At 36.9% G+C, this 19,766-nt stretch overlaps 1 protein-coding gene across 7 annotated transcripts in view; it reads left to right on the top strand.

The window, feature by feature from the left end:
- The window catches only part of TMEM131 (transmembrane protein 131), a 190,893-nt gene that overhangs the window by 48,859 nt on the left and 122,268 nt on the right, over positions 1 to 19,766 (top strand). For 4 of the 7 annotated variants that reach the window (XM_057557969.1, XM_057557971.1, XM_057557972.1 and 1 more), the window contains exons 2-3: positions 4,386 to 4,447; positions 15,666 to 15,721. In XM_057557969.1, the coding sequence (XP_057413952.1) occupies positions 4,386 to 4,447; positions 15,666 to 15,721 (118 nt within the window). The remainder of the gene's footprint in view (positions 1 to 4,385; positions 4,448 to 15,665; positions 15,722 to 19,766) is intronic. The other 3 variants (XM_057557970.1, XM_057557973.1, XM_057557974.1) reach the window with 1 other exon arrangement.

Raw genomic sequence — 19,766 nt, forward strand, 5'->3', positions numbered from 1 at the left:
TTATATGTCCTCCTTTCCTCCCTTGTTATTGGAAATACATGGCTGATTTTTAAAATTAGGTTGCTTGAAGGTACTGTTGGTTGTGAGCATTGGTGTCACTTTACTTTGAAAGTAAATAGTGATGGGTTTAGAAGCACAGGTTCTGGGGTCCCATTGCTGAAATGTATGGCCCCTTTCTAGCCACTTTCTTGCTGAGTGACTTCGAGCCTAACCTCGCTGTGCCTGCTTATCTTCAACTGGAATCCATAAAGTCTATGTCATAGGATTAGTTTGAAGTTTAATAACACAGTGATTGATAATTATTAGATGGTATTCTTATTTCTCATACATCAGATTGCTGTTTTAACTGGGGAACATTGAGACAGTTTGGGATTCCTTTAGAGTGTAAAATAAGGGACAAAAATTCTTGGGAGAGGAAGTAGCTGTCAGTTGTGGTTTCAAATCTAGAGATATGGAGATGTGTGAACTTGACTTGCTTTGGTTACTTTTTGTAATGTATAGCTTAATAACTGTTAACACATTAAATGAATAAGTACATATTCTGTTTTTCTAGGCATATAATTTGAAGTTACTATGATTGATCATTTAAAGCAAAATACTGTAATTTGTTTTATGCCAGAGTTGAATCCTATTCATTTCTACATATTTTAAGGAAAGCTGTTGATGTATAACACAATATTTCCCTTTCAGGACTTTATAAAATAGCTGCCGCTCTTAATTTTTTTCAACTAAGGTAATTCATGTTTTTGTTTTTTTTAAAGCTCCTAATTAAAAATACAATACACCCAAATTATATTACTGCTTTTCTTTCTTTAGTAAAGTTCTCATCAGTTAGATAAAGGTCTGATCTAGCTTGATGATGGGAACTTACGTGTTGGTCATTATATCATAACTCTAATAGCAGGCACCAAATATAGCACATTTCTGTTACTTTTTTTTGGTCTGTTTTCTCTGCTAACTAGATGGAAAGCGTCTAACTGGGAGCTAGACTTTTTGTCTGTACATTGTGAGCATCTGACTATTCAGTTAATTCTTGTTCATTGTGTTCTTACATCAGTAAATCTGTATTCAACAGGAGTATAACAAAAAGGTTTTCTGGATCATCTAAAATTTCACTTTATGTTAAAAGGGTGGGGGAGGGGATGAGAAATGGGATGGGTGAGCTGGGCGGAGCCTTTTACATTCACAGTCCTTTTTTCTTAATGGTTTATCACTTTATTTGGAGACATTTTTGTGCACTCCACATGTACTCTATGTCAGTAATTCCGTTGGAGCCATTAGCTCTGATCTCACTTTTGAAATGCAGCTACAGGCTAAGACTAGAGGTAACCAGAAAGAGTTCGTTTGTATCAATGTGTGCAAATACCAGTACTTATACCTGAGCAGAAAGGTGGGATTTCATTCACGCACTCAGTGTTACTGAATGTTCTCTATATACGAAGAACTGGTGGGGAATGAGCAGGGTAGAGCAAGTTGGAGCTGTGGTTGAAGAGAAACACAAGAAATGGAGGACAGGGCTTTCCCAAAATAAAATCAGGGTGTGATTAAGAGAATAAGAGGAAATCGATGCTCAGCAGGCAGGAAAGACACCATCCTAGTAGGTGAAGTGATCTGATTAGCTGGCATCTCATCTGCTGCGTGACTTTCAGCTTTGGTCATACTGAAAAAGCCAGGTACATGGGATTAGACGGTAGGCTTCTTCATGGACTACCCAAAGACCGACAAAGAGGAGCCAGTGAGGGTCATGTTAAGCCAAGTGAAGCACCATTGTTTCATGGGTTTTAAAAAATAAGCTTTTCATTTTAGAACAGTTTCAGATTTATATAAAAATTCTAAATCTAGTACAGAGTTCCCATATACCCCCCTCCCAGTTTGCCCGATTATTAACATCTCACATTAATATGGTACTTTTTTTGCAATTAATGAACCAGTATTAGTACATTATTATTAAGTAGAGTTCATATTTTATTCAGGTTTCCTTAGTTTTTACCTGATTTCTTTTTTCTTTTTTAGAATCCCATCCAAAATAGCATATTACATTTAGTAGTCATGTCTCCTTAGGCTCCTCTGGTCTGTGACAGTTTCTCAAACTTTTCTGGTTCTTGATGACCTTGACAGTTTTCAGGAGTGTACTGGTCAGGTGTCTTGTAGAATGTCCCTCAGTTGGGATTTGTCTGATGTTTTTCTCATGATGAGCCTGGAGTTATGTGATTTGGGGAGGAAGACCACAGAGATAAAGTGCCATTTTTGTTATGACATATCAAGGGTACTGTCCACGTGACTTTTCCCTGTGGATATTGACCTTGATCATCTGACTGAGGTAACGTTTGTCAGGTTTCTCCACTGTAAAGTTACTCCTTTTTTCCTCTTTTCCATACTGTTTTCTTTAGGAGTCACTGTATGCATCCCATGCTTAAGGAATGGGGAGTTATGTTCCACCTTCTAAGTAGAAGAGTTTCTATATAAATTGTTTAGAATTCTTCTGCCTGAAAGTTTTGTCTCTTCTCCCCCATTGTTTATTCATTCATTCATTCATTTATTTATACCAGTATGGACTCATAGATATTTATTTTATACTTTGGGTTTTAATCCAGTACTGCTTTACTTATTTTATTGCTCAAGTTGTTCCAGCTTTGGCCATTTGGGAACACTTACTGTTAACTCTTACATCTGTTTGACATATTCCCATCAATGTAAGGCTTTTTTTTTTTTTTTTTTTTAAGCACTTTCTGGCACAAGTTGCTCCCATTTCATCTTGTGTATTTCCTGCCCCAGTCCTAGATTCAGCCATTTCTCCAAGAAGCCCCAGTTCCTTTTATTGGAGAATGGTAGTAGAACCCAAGATCTAGGTGCTAGATGTGCTTTTTGCTACTGGGTTGTAATACATGTGTGTATACTAACCTGTGTATATGCACATCTGTAAATATTTCTATATGCAACCATCTGTATCTGTATTAAGCTCAACATGAGTTTGTACTGATGTTGCCAACTCTAATCCATTACCACACAGATTGTTCTAGCCTCCTTCCCTTGCTTTTGTGTAAACTCTTATTCCGACAGTGAGAAATCTCTCACCATCCACCATCCATATATTGTTCAATTCCAGTGTACATGTATAGCAGCGTCAGGATGGTTAACCCAAACCCCTGTGGAAAATAACTTTATTAACTAGAGATGGTGCTTATGTACAGTTTCTGTTGCCTTTAGTCTTACAGATTCCACTCATTTCCAGATTACTTAGGTCAGCACCTTTCCCCACTCCACCCTACTTCAGGGAGATGGTTTCATACCTTTGCTATGTAGTTAAATTGTTTTGTCATATTCTGTAGTCTATCCTGGGATTCCTGATCTCCTAAATGATTTTTTTTAATTGCATACAGTAGGTTCACACTTTGTGCTGTGAAGTTCTGTTTTTGACAAATGCATAGTGTTAATTGCATCTACCATTACAGTATCATACAGAAGAGTTTCACTGCTTTGAAAAATTCCCTGTGCTTTACTTATTCCACCCTTCCTTTCTCTCTCCAAACCCCTAGCAACCACTGATCTTTTTACCATCTCTATAGTATTGCCTTTTCCAGAATGGCATATACTTGAAGTCATAGAGCATGTAGCCCTTTCTTTTACTTTTTATCACTAATATTCCATTGTATGGTTAATCTACATTTGTCTCTTTATTCAGCTATTGAAGGACATCTTGATTGTGTCCAGTTTTTGATGATTATGAAAAAAAAGCTGCTGTAAGGAATTGCTTGCAGATTTTTGTGTGGACATAAATTTCCAAATCAGTTGGGTAAATATTTAGGAGCACAATTGCTGGATTGTATGGTTATCGTACGTTAGCTTTTTAAATACCCTGTCTTTGCATTGTACTCAGTTTCTTGGAATGGAATAATCTCCTTTTGCCATTCTCCTTGCCCACTCCCCCACCAAGTCAGTTTTGACCATTGATCCCAGATCCTGTCATCACTACAAATGAGCAAATGATATAGAACTTCAGCTTACCATTTTGGGGGGAAATAAAATCCTCTAGTGATGTTTCCTATGTGCTTATGTTATTTTCAGTTAATCTATCAGTGAAAATAATCAGCTGCATCTAGTTGAATTTTACTGTTTTGTGCTTTCTGGCAGTATAGCAGGAGTAAATATTTTGTGAGTGGCTTACATAGCCTGTAGGTTGTTAAAAATACTTTCTAATTGGGTTGTATTGTTTTGGTTTCATAGTTACTAAAATCCTGAAGTATTAGTCAGATTTTTCTCTTCAACCAGCACCATCAAGCAGTATATTTTCAAAATATTAAGTTGTAGTAATTAACTTTAAAAGATTTTATTTAAATGAAATTTATGTTCCCGTTAAGTGATAATATGTTTTGTTTCCTTCACAGCATTTATTCAGTCAGAGAGCATAATAGAAGTACTGCGTTTTGATGATGGAGGGCTTCTACAGGTAATTTTATTTTAAACTTGAAGAATTATCTCAGTGTCAAGCCTTGAATAACATCTGATTATTATTTTTCTTTTAAAACGTAACTGGTTCATATGAAATATATTTTATGAGCTTCATATGCAGACAAGGCAGTAGAGTCATTGGTAATAATAAAAACCTCCTTAGCTGTATGGATTACCTTTTAAATAAAATATTTCTGGTGGATGTTGGGAGGTCAGGTGGGGAGAATCAGATCAGGAGCAGTGGAATTGGTGGTAAGCTCTATTAGTGTGGAGCCAGTGAGTGAAACACTGAATTCGGATGTTGGACCTCAAAATATTTATCTGGAAGAGAACTTCTCCAGAGGATATAAGTTCTGCAGATTTACATCTATATCATCCTTCTACTAGCCAGTCTAAGCCATGTCTTTATATATATTATACATAAAATTAGAAAGTGTAATCTGATAGAAATCCTATTCTGCCTTTCAGACGTAGCTCACTTATCACCGTGAAGCCTATTTTAGTCTTCCCAGCTAAAAATCAGTTCTAGAATTTCAGAGCTGAAAAAGACAGTAAAAGCCATCTTAACCAACCCTGATTTTTGTGGCTGATTTTCTCCTTCCAAACTTTTTTCATATTCTATGCTTGTCTTACAGTACTCACCACCTTTGTAATAATAACATGTGTTTTTAAATACCATGTTATTTGATAGCATGGCTGATAATTTTTTTATTCATGTTATATTCAGGGGAAACCAAAGTTTAGATTAAGAAAGTTGCCCAAGATCCCATGACTTTGCAGTAATGGCACGGGTATTAGAATTCTGGTCTTCTCACTCCAGGTGTGATTGTTAGTCTCTTTGTTACATGATGCTGCCTATGATGTATTTGTTTACTTACTTATAACTAAATACATGACTTAAATAGTTCTCCTGTAGCTTATAATAAAGGCAGGAAAGTGAAAATTAAAGTTAGATCAAGGCAATAGAGAAATAATTCTGCTAGGGACTTGGAATAAGATTTCTCTTTGGGTTTTAGCATAAATTTAGATTTCAGACACTAAGCCAAACAAAGTAAGCAAGGAAAAAAGTGATGGGTTGTAAGGTTCTTTTTCTCTGACAATGAAGCAAATAAATGTTTCGGATGAAAACTTTTTCCCTGTTTCTAAATTTTTAAATAAACTTATTATTCTACTTTTACATAAGAGATGTTGAGAAACACAGCAGGCAGTGGCTGCATGGTACTTGAAAGTCTTTGTATGGCTTTTTATATTTTAAAAGTGAATAACAACTGGAGATGCATAATGATCTCTAGTTTTGTAAAGCCACCTTGCTAGAAAGTGATCTTAGTCTCTTGTTCTAGTTCTTTAATCTGTTGCAAGATGAGAACTTGGAGAACCTATAGAAATGACTGTTTTAAACATCTCCCTTTTGGTGATTTGCAGGATCTAGAGAGCAGGCAACTCAGGACTGAATTTCTAAACAATTCTCTGAGTGTAGTTGTCCTTTACTGTTTGAAAAAGGATTTATTATGTCCTTCAGAAACAAGTTGCAAGTTGATAATCCATTTTGAAAATTCTGAAGCTTGACATGCGTTTTTGCTGGGGGAGGCTGTCAATTCACGTCTAAAAGGACTTGGGTGTGGAAGAGCTCGTCAGCTGGGATGTCATTTGCTCATCCTCTTTGGATCTGCTGAAATGCTTGGACCAGAGCTTGGGGGAGGCCTCAGAGTTCTATAGCTAAGGTAATTTTAGACTGGAGTGTTAAGGGCAGGTATTACCAGTGGTTACCTCAGCCACAGTGAAACCTCACTAAGCCTCCTGCAGAATGCCTAATGTTGAGATGCTATATATAGTGGATTATATATCTGCAAGTAACAGAACATAAGACCCCTCTGAATAGAAATTTATAAAAATCATTCATTTTAATGTTGAAGAATGTTTCATAGGAACAACTGTTTTGATTTTGACATAATGTCATTCTTTCTGGCGATAATTTGCCAATAAGTTCAGCTATTTCTTAAAGAGCTCCTAGTTTCTTGTGACTAGAAGTATGTTCATGTAGCATTTCTGTGGCAGAATATATATCGGGTTTCTCCAAATTAAATTAAAGCTAAAGCAGGGAGAGAGTCAAAGCAACAGCCTTATTTTACATTATTTAAAATTAGAATTTTGCTTGAGAGCATTCGTTCCCAGATTGTGGAATTTATGTTACATTCATGTGGCTTGGCTCATGGTGATTTTTTAAGTCCTAAAAATTAATTGCTGATAAGTCAGTAAAAACTGTAAAAACATTAAAAATTTGCTAGAAAGTTTGGACTTGATTTCCTATTTTATTTTTAAAGAAAAGGAAAATGAGGCTCATAGAATATTCAGTTGCTAGAGCGAGAATCCAGCATCCAGTAAGTACCCAGCTTCCTGGTTCCAGAGCTCTTTCCACAGTATGATGCATGTGCATTTCTTTCCAGTGCATTCCATGCGTTATCACTAGTAATGTTAGGATATGATTAGAAATTGTAGCAATCCTCTTAGCCCATGTTTTCTTTAGTTGGTGTTTTGACCATTGTAATTCCTGCTTGGCAAGGCTACTAAGATTTGGTATATAGAATGTAGGAAGCTGAGTCAGTTCTTAAGGTGAGCAGACACTGAGGATTCTGCCTCAGGATCTTGCCGAGAACCCCAGCTGACACATATAATAAAGGATATCTATTAAGGAAGAGGGGTGTGGAAAAAACTATGGTAAACAACATACTTAACAGTGAAATGCTGAAAGTTTTATCTCTGAGATGAAGAATGGATCAAACAAAGATGCGCACTAAATACCACTTATATTCAACATCATGCTAGTTGTAGCGAATAAAGTAAGACAAGAACAACTACTGAAACTCGTGCACCTAGAGCCTGTGCTCTGCAACAAGAGAAGCCACCACGATGATAAGCCCGTGCATCGCAACAAAGAGTGGCCCCAGCTCACCGCAGCTGGAGGGAGCCCGCATACAGCAACAAAGACCTAATGCAGCCATAAATAAATAAATAAATAAATTTAAAAAATAAATAAAGACAAGAAAAAGAATTAAAAACTAAAAGGATTGGAAAGGAAGAAAAAAATATTATGCACCTCAGATTATGATAGTTTATGGCGGTCATCCAAAGCATCTACAGATAAGTTACTATATTCAATAAGCAATTTAACAAGTTTGCAGGATAACAGTTGATACATAAAAAACAACTGCATTTCTTCGTTTATGTTGAGCCGTATGAATTATACCACTTCTATAGATCAGAAAAGGCAACAGAATCTAGCCAGACTCACACATATATGGATACTTGATTTATGAATAAAGTGTCGTTGAAGAATATTGGGGAAAGAAAATATTGGGTAACAGTCAATAAAGGGTGCTAGGACAAGTGAATATCTATATGGGAGAAATAAAACTTTGACCTCACACCAATAACAAAAATAGTATAACAATTTTGGGACTCTGGAGTCTTTTGAAGGCTTATAGCTTCAAGTGGAAGTCTTGAGGTAAATTAAAGTAAAATATGGTCCATTTCAGCTCTTAGCCTAGAAGCAGTTACCCACCCTCAACCCCTGGCCCTGTGGCAAGCAGCTGTGCATGTTCATCAAACAGCTTGCACACAGCTTGCAGAAGCCTGTGGGCAAAAAAGGATTCTGTCCTCCAAATATTGGGGATCCATGCCCTGATTGCTGCTTTTGATCGCAGAGGTTTAGACAGAGAGGCAGGCGGCCATTGTTGTTGCAACTCCCCCATTGTTAAAAGTTCCTCACCCTGAAGTGAACCAGAAGATTTAAAGGGCTGACAACCTTCAAAAGCCACTGCATATATGGGGGAAATTAGAAAATCACTTTGACTGTTCAGGGAAAGGCCCAGGTTCATAAAACACCTGAGAAGGCCTTAAGTTTACACCTCAGGCTTATCTTTGGCACAGACATAGCCTACATCATAAAACCAAAAACAATAAACAGAAGCAAACAGATAGCAAACTCTGGAAAAGGAGGAGAATCTGACACCCAGAGTTACTACATTATTAAATTCAAATATCCAGTTTTAAACAAAAAATCACAGTGTACAAAAAGAAACAAAGTATGGCTCATTCAAATGAAAAAATTAATCAACAGAAACTATCTGAAAAAGACCTGATGGCAGATCTACTATACAGATTTGAAGTAGATCTACTTTAAAACAGTCATCTTAAGGATGCTCAAAGAACTAAAGGAAGATGTGAAGAACATCAAGAAAACAACGTATGAGTAAAATGGAAATATCAATAAAAAGATAGAAAACCTAAAAAGAAAACCAAAAGAGGGTGACATCATCAAGATGGCAGAGTAGGCAGCCCTAGCTCTCATTCTTATACAGAAACACTGACATAAAAGTAAATATTGGTACCAAAATACTTTGAAGAGAAATTCAGAATCCATCAAAGAAGCAGAAGTACCCCTAGAAAGGCACAAACTGAGAGCAGTCAGATTTTGCTGATAAGAAGAGTACTGACTTTTCTTTAATCTTTCATCTTTTCCTCAGAATCGAGAATTTCCACTGTCTTATCTTCAAGTTTGATGATTCTTTCTTTTGCCTGCTCAAATCTGCCTTTGAATCGTTCTAGTGAATTTTTCATTTCAGTTTTTGTACAATATTTCAGTTTTGCAAGATGAATAACTTCTAGAGATTTAGTGTACAACATGACTGTAGTTATAATACTGTATTGTATATTTGAAATTTGCTAAGATAGTAGTTAATTGCTCTCACCAAAAAAAAAGAGTATGTGAGGTGATCATTTCACAATGTATATGTATATCAAAACATCACATTGTACACCTTAAATATAAACAATTTTTATTTTCCAACTATACCTCAGTGAAGCTGGGGAAAAAAGAAATTAAAAAGAAAATTGAGCTGAAAATACAATAACTGAAGTGAAAAATTCTCGATGCTGAGGAACAGAAAGATTAAAGAAAAGTCAGTAGAGCCTAAGACCATCAAGTGAACCAACATATGCATTGTGGGAGTCCTGAAAGGTAAAAAGAGAAAGAGACAGAGAGAATACTTGAAGAAATAATGGCTGAAAATGTCACAAATTAATGAAAGACATGAATATAAGCATCCAAGAAGCTCAATGAACTCCAAGTAAGATGAACTCAGAGACTCTACTGGGACATGTTAAATCAGACCTTAAAAAGGCACAGAAAATCTTGAAAGCAACAAGAGCAACGGGACTCATCACATAAAAAGGATCCTTGATAAGTTATTAAGAGATTTCTCATCACAAACTTTGGAGACCAGAAAGCAGTGGACCCATATATTCAAAATATTAGAAGGAAAAAACTATCAACCAAGAATCCTATAACTGGCGAAACTGTTCTTCAAAAGTGAGGGAGAAATTAAGACATTCCCACATAAACAAAAGCTGAGGAAGCTCATTACCATTAGACCTGCCTTGCAAGAAATGCTGAAGGGAGTCCTGCAGGTAAAAATGAGAGAACACTAGACAACAATGTAAAGCCATATGAAGAAATAAAGATCACAGTAAAAGTACATACATGGGCAGTTTAAAAGTTGGTATTATTGTAACAATGGTTGGAAACTCCACTTTTTGTTTTCTACAAGATTTGAGACTAATACATTAAAAAAAAATAGTCTAAAAGCAAGGATTATTGTCACTTTGGTTTGTAACTCTACATTTTGTTTTCTATATAATTTAAAGACTAATGTACTTAAAAGAACTATTACTTTGTTTTTGGATACAAAAAGAAGAAGTTCTGTGACATTAACAACCAAAAGAAGTAGGGATGGAGCTGTAAAGAAGTACACATTGAGTGTGATTGAGTTAAATCTGATAAAAATTCAAATTAGAGTGTTATAACTTTAGGATGTTAGATTAATCCCCATGGTAACCACAAAGAAAATAATATAGAAAATACACAAAATGAATTTAAACATTTCACTCCCAAAAAATCAACTAAACCAAAAGATGACAGGACTACAGGAAGTGAGGGATGAAAACAGTATAAGGCATATAGAAAACAAATAGCAAAATGACAGAATTAAGTATACTGTTGAAGCTGAGCTGGTAGGAATTCAAACAAGTTTGTTGTAGATTTAAGGTATAAATTATAATCTCCAGGGTAACCACTAAGAAAATAATGTAAAATATACATAAAAGGAAATGAGTGGCCAACTTCAGCTTGTGTAAGCTAAAAGAAGTCAGTTTTAGGCATATGCAGTCTTATCAAGGGTATGTCGGGAATTCCCTGGTGGTTCAGTGGTTAGGGCTCCACACTTTCACTCCTGAGGGCATGGGTTCAATCCCTGGTTGGGGAACTAAGATCCCGCAAACCACAAAGCCAAAAAAAAAAAAAAAAAAAAGGATGTGTCGTAATAAGTGTGTAATAATTACAGATAAGAGCACAAGATTTGAATTCTGACACATGCTGTTTGATCCTGGACTGGTAAATATAATTTGAGTGTCTCCAGTGTATTAAGAACTGCAAGGACCACTAGAGATAGAGACAGTTGTGGCAGTTATGCACTTTGAATTATAATGTAAGGAGATGTTATTACAAATGAAAATTAAATTATTGATATGTCTTTATAAACTTCAGGTTACAGTAGGGTTTTCAGTCTTGGCAATATTTATATTTTGGACCAGGTAATTCCTTGCTGGGAGATGAGGAAAGAAGACCGTTTTATGTGTTGTAGGGTGTTCAGCAGCATCCCTGGCCTCTACCCTCTAGATGCCAGTAGCCCTTTCAGTTGCAACCATAAAAAATGTCTCTAGACATTGCCAAATGCCCCGAAGGACAAAATTGCCCCCAATTGGAACCACTAGGTTATAGGGATAAACTTATATATTATTTTTGTGATAAGAGAATTTAATACTGTTTGAGAATATACCACAGACTTACTTTTGCAGAGTCTTTTCCATTTGAGTGGAAGAATAGTTCATTTTCCTCCTTTATATCCCTTTGGGGTGCTCTCTGAGAGAGACTGTGCTCAGACTGGTCTGGAATGTGGAGCCTAGCGGTGAGCTAGGCTGAGACTGGAGCCCTTAAATGCAACAGAAGAATGGAGTCTGAATTGTGGGTGGGAATTGTGCTTATCTTTGTAGATGCATAGTGAAAAGATGATTTGCAATATGTCAAGCGTTACCAACTTTAAGTATCTGTGATTCAGTGAAGTTTACTTTGAAATATTGTAGGTATGTCTTATATTTGATAGAAGATACAGAAATACATGGCACAGGCGTTTTCCAGGGCCCTGAGTACTCCTGACAGACCCGTATCTCTGAGCATAAAGTTCAAAGGTTTCCACCAACCAGATGGTGAAATAGGAAATCTCAGCCTCTTCTAGGGATTGCTTCATAGCTTGGCGAGCCGACCATCTTTTTTCATATGATTACTGGCCGTTTATTTTTCTTTAAGTGATTGGCCTCCTGTCCTTTGCTTATATTTCAATCACAGTACTCTTTTCCCCAGTTTCTTTATTTTTTTCTTTTTGCTGTTCAGTTATAAAAATACTTACATAAATAGCAAATCTTTTCATTGTTACTAATGTAACCCTTTTTTTGGCTTGATTTTTCTCTTCTTTTCTGGGGGGTGGGGTGGGAGGAGGCGTTTACCTTGTTTATTTTTGCTCATTCTTTGGCTTTCAACATTTTTGCATCATTTTGTGTTAGGTATTTACAGTCTATAGTTGGGCTTTGTTTTTTCGACATGATCCTTTTGTCTTTCTTAATAGACGAGTTTATCTCATTTAATCATGCTATATATGTGTTTAATCTATTCCATCTAATTTTTATGCTTTCCTTTTTGTTTTCCCTCAATTTCGGGGCTTAAGTTTCAGATACATATTTAAGATATGTTTAAACCTTCATTTCTCAAATTACTTCAGAAACAAAATAGTGTCTATTGTGATCTTTCCTTTTCTCTCAATATTTAGGGTTGTGCTGAGATTTTTATTCTTATTATAGTTAAATGACTTTTCTATTTTGTGGCTTATACTTCAAAAACAACATTTACTTTCTGCTTTTCTAACCTTATTTCCACAGTTCCTTTACTGTATCTGCTTATCTTTCACAAGACAGCTTCCTCATTTGCAATTCTTCGTGAGTAATCATCTTGGCCAGATTGTCTTCATGAAGATATTTTTTTCCCCTCCAGAAAGTATACATGGGTGCTACACTTCCTGAGTCTCCTTTCTGTCAGCTCCAGATGGGGACCACAGTTTGGCATGTCCTAGAATTCTTAGGTTGTACTTTTTATTGAAGTAAAAGTGACATACAGTAAACTGTGCATGTTTAAAGTGTACGATTTGGAAAGTTCGACATATTATACACCTGTGAAAGCATTACTGCAATCAAGATAATAAATATATGTATCCATGGCCCCCAGAAGTTTACTTGTGACCCTTGGTAATCCCTCTACCCTCACTCTCCATCTCTAGGCAACTACTGATTTGCTTTCTGACACCATCAGTTTATACTTTAAATCATTTTATATAAATGGAATCATATAGAATGTACTTTTTGGGAATTTGACTCAGCATGATTATTTTAAGAGTTATCAATGTTGTTGCATGTATCAGTAGTTTATTCCTTTTTCCCCATTCGAATGTTATTTTCTGTTCTTTTAAAAATATTTTTTCTAAAATAATAAAGAAATATTTAATAGAGAAAAAGAAAGGTTCCTAGTCTTTGAGTTTACTCTTTTTTTATTGCTGAGTAGTATTCTACTGTTCTATCCCATACCACAATTCATGTGTCACTTCATCTGTTGATGGAAATTTGGGTTGTTCCAGTACTGACCTATTACAAATAAAGCTGCCATAAACATTCATGTATAAGTCTTAGTATGGACTTATGCTTTTGTTTCCCTTGGGCAAATATCTCAGAGTGGTCATATGGTGGGTGTTTTAAGTTTAACTTGTAAGAAATTGCCAAACTTCTTCTAAAATGGTGATTCTGTTTTACATTCCCACCAGCAGTGTATGAAAGTTCCAGTTACTACACATCCTTGCCAACCCTTAGTATGGTCAGTCTTTTCCATTTTGGACGTGATTGTAGGTTGTAGTGTATCGTTGAAGTTTAAATTTGCTTTCCCTCGATAACTGGTGCTGAGCATCTTCTCATGTGCTTAACTGACATTTGTAGAATTGCTCATTTTTAAAAATTGGGTGGTTTCCTTATTATTCAGATTCATAAGTTCTTCACATGTTCAAGATACAAGTCCTTCATCAAATAGGTGATTTGCAAATATTTTCTCTCAGTATGTGGTTTGCCTTTTCATTTTCATAGCAATATATTTTGGTGAGCGTATTTTTAAAAATTTGATGAAGTCCAATCCATCAGTTTTTTCTTTTATGACTAGTGTTTTTTTTGTCCCGTTCATGAAATCTTTGTCGTTTGAATGTTGCAAATATAATCTGTTTTTTTTGTCGAAGCTTTATAATTTTAGTTTTTATGCTTAGAACTATGATTTATCTAAAATTAATTTGAGTGCATGGTGTGATACAAGGCTAAGGGTTCATTTTCCCGCAAGCTTTGTCCAGTTGTTCCAGCACCATTTGTTGAAAAGATACATGTTTCTCTACTGAATTACATTGATGCCTTTGTTGAAAATCAAGTTGACTATAAACGTGTGAGTTCGTTTCTGAGTTTTCTCCAGTTCTATTGATCTGTTTTGTCTGTCTTTATACTGGTGCCACACTGTCTTGATTGCTATAGCTTTTTTTTCTATTGTAGTAAAATATGCATAACATAAAATTACAATTTTAACCATTTTTAAGTGTACATTTCAGTGGCATTAAGTACATTCGCATTTGTTTCTGCATCACCACCATCTGGCTCCAGACCTTTTATTTTCATCCCAAACTGAAACTGTGTGCCCATTAAACAATTCCCCATTCCCCCTACTGCAGCCCCTGGCAACCAGCATTCTACTGTCTCTATGAATTTGTCAACTCTAAGTACCTCATGTAAATGGAATCATATAGTTTTTGTCCTTTTGTGACTGGCTTGTTTCATTTAGTCTAAGTGTAGACTTAGTTTTCAAGGTTCATCCGTGTTGTGGCATATGTCAGAATTTCCTTCCTTTTCAAGGCTGAATAATATTCTTTTGTATGTATACACCACATTTTGTTTCTTCATTTATTCATCAGTAGGCACTTGCGTAGCTTCCATGCTTTGCAATTGTGAATAATGCTGCTGTGAACATGGATATCTAAATAACTGTTGAGTCCCTGCTCTCTGCATTCAGTTCTTTGGGGTATAAACCTAGAAGTGTGATTGCTGGATCTTCTAATCCATATCCTACACTACAGCCAAAGTAATGTCTTTAACACTTAAATCGTCTAGACCATGTCTGTGTCTGTTTCTCTCCTGCAACTTCAGTCCCCTTGTACTGCATTTAGAGTACAACACAAGCCAGACTTCTTAGCATGGCTTCTTACCAGGGCACAACATAATAGGGCGCTGCCTCACCTCCAGCCTCACTTCTGCTTCTCTCCCGCTTCTCTCTAAACTCCAGCCAAATAGACCTGCCGTCTGTTTCTTGAGCATCCAGGCTCTTTCCTGTGCTAGGACCTTTGCACGTGCTGTTTTCTCCACCACCACACAATCCCACCTCCAAACACAGCTCTTCTTTATCCTTTAAGTTTCCGTATACATGTTATCTCTTCAGACAGGGCTTCCCTCATGACGTATTTAAGCATGTCACCTATTTATTCCCTTTCATAGCATCTTTCCAATTTTTCCAAAGTCCTTTATTCAATGTATAAACACATATTTATTTAGTTTTAAAACAACTGACTCCCCCTACCCCTACCCCGCCCCATTCCTCAAGCTCCATGGTGGCAGGAACCATAGTAGACCAGCACCTGCACACAGTTGGGAAGGAGTGAACAGTGAGAGACACGTGTAGCCTCACAAAGTAATTGGAAAGAGGACTCTTCTCATAGGATGTATTGGTTTGGCAAGCTTCTAAAGATCAGTTCTATTACTTTGCATTACTTCCATGTGTGTTTAAAATTTAAACCAAATTATTCTCTCATTTGAATTATATGGTGTGACAAACCATTTCATATGATTTAGGGATCAGGTTTAACCTGAAAGTAAGTATAAGGTCAAAGTTGAAACTGTAATAAAATATGTTGGATATTCTGTATGTCTGTAGTATAAAGATTTGGTTTCCGTGTTTTCACCATTGTTTTCTTCCTTCACAGACTGAGACAACACTTGGACTCAGTTCATACCAACAGAAAAGGTACGGCAGTAATAGGTATATATATATATTTTAATATATAAAATTTTATGTATTTAGTATGATACTGACATACTTTCAGGTCTTTCTCGGGGATTCCTGCTCTCCATTTTCCCCATACTTTTTTTGGTGAGGAGGGAAAACAAATAGTAAATCACATTATATCATGTATTTCAAGTATTGTATATGGAAGACCAAGTTTAAATCTGAATTTGCATGTCGTGCACTGTGTAGCATTCCTTCCGCATCACATGCAATGGGGTTTACTTGTAGCTAAAACTCCCCTTGCTTTGGAAGAGTTTCGGCTTTATAGCTCCCAGTGACCTCTCCCGTGGTCCTCCCCGCTTTTTATGGGCTGAGCAGAGCTGCCCTCAGTTGTCATCAAGGGTCTACCTGCAGGCCCCTGGCAGAGGAAGTTACCGTATAAGGAGAGATGATTCTAATTACAGGAGACCCTAACTGGTTGTCTTGTTGACCCCCCTTATTTGACACATGAGGACTCAGATTCTTAGAACCAAGGGATGTGCTAACAAGGTTAGACTGGCTGGGTTTCAGGTAGAATTCATTACCTTCTGATCACCAGCCCCGTGTTGCATTCCCTTTGATATTCTTATATCAAATATGGAATCCTTCAGTGTTCGCTGTATTTTCTCTCTTTAGCCAGAAGAGCAATATAGAGTTAGTTAAGAATTAGAGGGGAAATGCTGTGAAAGAGGCATAGTGGAGCCAGTGGAGGCGCATGAAGGAAAGTAGTGGTGATGGAGCTTACATGGTGGGGAAGAGAGGTGAGAGTCTGCACAGTCTGCTCTGTGCTGGGGCTGTGGATACACTCCCTGCCTTGAGACGTCTTGAAGGACAGTAGAGACACAGCTTCTGACGAGGTTATAAAGCATATGTGTTGATGAAATGACAAAGGCAATCTGCTCTCTGAAAGAAGGCAGCTCACTTGAAGAGTATATTATAATCCAATGATAGAAGCCTCAGGGCTTAGTTGTAGGGGATCAGGTACCTGAGACACATGGGTGTGCCTCACATGGTGTCTCACTTTCATCATCAAAACCGTCCACAAGGCCTAAGGCACGGCTGAGGTGAAGTTAGCCTCTGACTGCAGCTCCTGGTCTCCACTACTGGCCGCCTCTGCCAGCCTCTCCTCGGGGGTACCCCCGTTTCTGCTGAGCATTAGAGATTGCTGAGACGGACACTTTGTGGCTCTTGAGCTCCTGTGGTCGTTTCTGCACCGATTTCTGACTTCTTGTGCTCCCCAGTTGTACAGTCCATTTGCTGCCCTGTGACCTTTCTAGTAAGCCGAGACGTTCAGCCCCATCCTTTCTTGTGTTGCCTAGACATGATCTCCTGAGTGAAAACTCTCATTCTGTAAGTGAAACGTAACCTGCTCCAGGGAAATTTATATCACGAAAAGCTTAGTTACAAAATGATTCTGTAGCTAATGGTGGCGAAGCTAGTCTCTGGCGACCATTCGGTCCCTCTCCACCACAATTGTTACTATCTGCTTCAGCCCCAAGGGCTTCCAGACATTCTATAAAGAGAAGAGTTGCTGCTTTCACGAGCCCAGGATCATGGGAAGTAAAACCATGAAAGAATTTTCCAAGATACTCTTTTTTATATTTCTCTCCTACCTTCTGGTTCACCCTTTCTAATTTGTTTTAATACAGTTATCAATTACATGATAATATTTTGTTTAAAAAGATGCCAGCTACATAATATAATGGTGGATAATGTGCACATAGTGTTCCATCAGTGTTTATTTTAGTTGAACACCAAAATGTTATAATGAGTACCAGTAATGATTTAGTATTTTGGGACCTGAGGCCACCTTTTATAAATGTCTTTTCCTAGGGTTGTGGAGCCCTATGGTGGGAGATTAGGAATTAAAGAGACCTGAGTTCTGTGTTCACCAGATGTATAACTTGGAGAAAAACTATTTAACTGCTCTGAGCATGACTTTCATTTGCATACTGGGGAAGATCATTTCTCGGCCTGATGTATCTTATATGTGATATAAGGTTATGCATTATATAAGGTTGCTGTAAGGACCATATGAGAGACTTATTTGGGTAACAGTAGTTTGCAAACATTAAAATGTTACATAAGTTGTGGGTGTTTGTTAATTTATTTGTTCAGTCATTCAGCAAATATTTACTGGAATCTTTACATACACCAGGCACTGTTGTAAGAATTAGTAATTCAGTCATTGTGTTTGTTATCTATTGCTGTGTAATAAATTACCTCCAAACCTAGAAGCTTAAAACAGCAGACATTTATTATTTTTCTGTTTCTGTGAGTGAGAAATTTGGGAACAACTCTGCTAAGTAGTTGTGGCTCAGGGTCTCTCGTGAGATTTCAGCCAAGACATCAGCCGGAGCTGCAGTCATCTGAAAGCCTGGGCCCGGTGGGTCCTCTCCAAGATGGCTCACTCACATACCATTAGCAGAAGGCCTCAGTTCCTTACTGGCTGTTGGCAGGAGACCTTAGTTCTTTGCCATGTGGAACTCTCCGTAGGGCTGCTTGAATGTTCCCGTGTCACAGCAGCTGGAGACCCTAGAGCGGGAGATCCAAGAGAGAGCACAAGGAGGAAGCCACAGTGTCTTTTGTAATTGAGTCACACAGTCACTTCCATCATATTTTATTCATAGGACGTTACCCCCAAGGAGAGCAGAATTAAGCCCCCATCTCTTGAAGAGAGGCAGATCAGAGAATTTGTAAACATATTTTAAAACTACCACAGTGCTGGCTGGGCCAGATAGTCAAGACTCCTGCCCTGGTAAAACCTGTGTGCTAATGGGGAAAACAGACAATAAGCCACCAAATAAATGAACAAAATATCAGCTAGAGAAAGGTCTGGGATAGACAAGACTCCATTGCTTCTTTAGATTTGACCATAACGAAGGCCTCTCTGAAATGATGTTTCAGCTTACCTGGTGAAAGTCTTAGGGCAGAGCATTTCAGACAGAGGAACAGCTAGTGCAAAGGTTTGATATTGGGAGCAGTGTTGTTGTTATTATATTATGTTGTTTATAAGAGCTGGAAATGTTGGTGTATACAGTTAGGTAAGAAGGATACATGTGTGTATCTGTGTGTGTATATGTATACACAGTGTCCACAAGAAGAACCAGAGTCTTCTGATCTTTAAGTTTCCTGGTATCTCTAGGATATAAGCCAAAAATACTGGGCTATGGAGTACTTTTCAAATTAAGGTGGTTGAGGTTCTTTAATTGACTGTATAGTTTGCTTTTTATTAAGTACAACCATTTTGGTTGCCTACAGTTAACCATAAGCATCTAGAAGATTATAGTTAGAGCCAGAACTTGCTAATACCTTAATGGCAGATAAAGTCTGCTCACAATTGCAGTTTGTCTAATATCTGTTATAAATTTTGTGAAAAAGTTAAAGGGAATGTTCTTAAGTTGTTTTTTAAGATTCCTTTTGGGTTTATACTTAGATTTATTTTCTAGCTCTGGAGCTTTTAGCCACACATGAAGTGACATATATGCAAAAGACAGTACTACTTTGCATAAATCTTGAAGACTGTAGTAATTTTGATGGTAGACTTAAACCCAACCATATCAAATATTATAATAACTGTGAATGGTTTCAACACCAGTTGTCAGACTATATTAAGGAAATATCTAAGCATATATTGTCTACAAGAAATGTACTATATTTTTCAATTTATATTTAATTTTTTTATCATTTGTTTTGAAATAACTTTAGAGGATAGATGCAAAAAGAGTACAAAGAATTCCCATATATATCCCATGTATATCTTGACCTAGATTGATTCCCCATTTAACATTTTACCACATCTGCTTGATCATTCATAATCTCCCTCTCCACCTCTTCTTTCGTTCTTCTCTCTCTTCCCTATCTTTCTATATATAGGTTTATATGTATATTTAATTATTTTTCTGAATTTTTTGAGAATCAGTTGTAGACATGATGCTCTTTTATTTTACCCCTAAAAACTTCAGTGTATAATTCTTATAAATATAGACATTATTTTACAAGCCACAGTAAAATCAGGAAATTAATACCTACATATACT

Source organism: Balaenoptera acutorostrata, chromosome 12 (assembly GCF_949987535.1).
Source record: "Balaenoptera acutorostrata chromosome 12, mBalAcu1.1, whole genome shotgun sequence".
In the NCBI taxonomy this organism is placed as follows: domain Eukaryota; kingdom Metazoa; phylum Chordata; class Mammalia; order Artiodactyla; family Balaenopteridae; genus Balaenoptera; species Balaenoptera acutorostrata.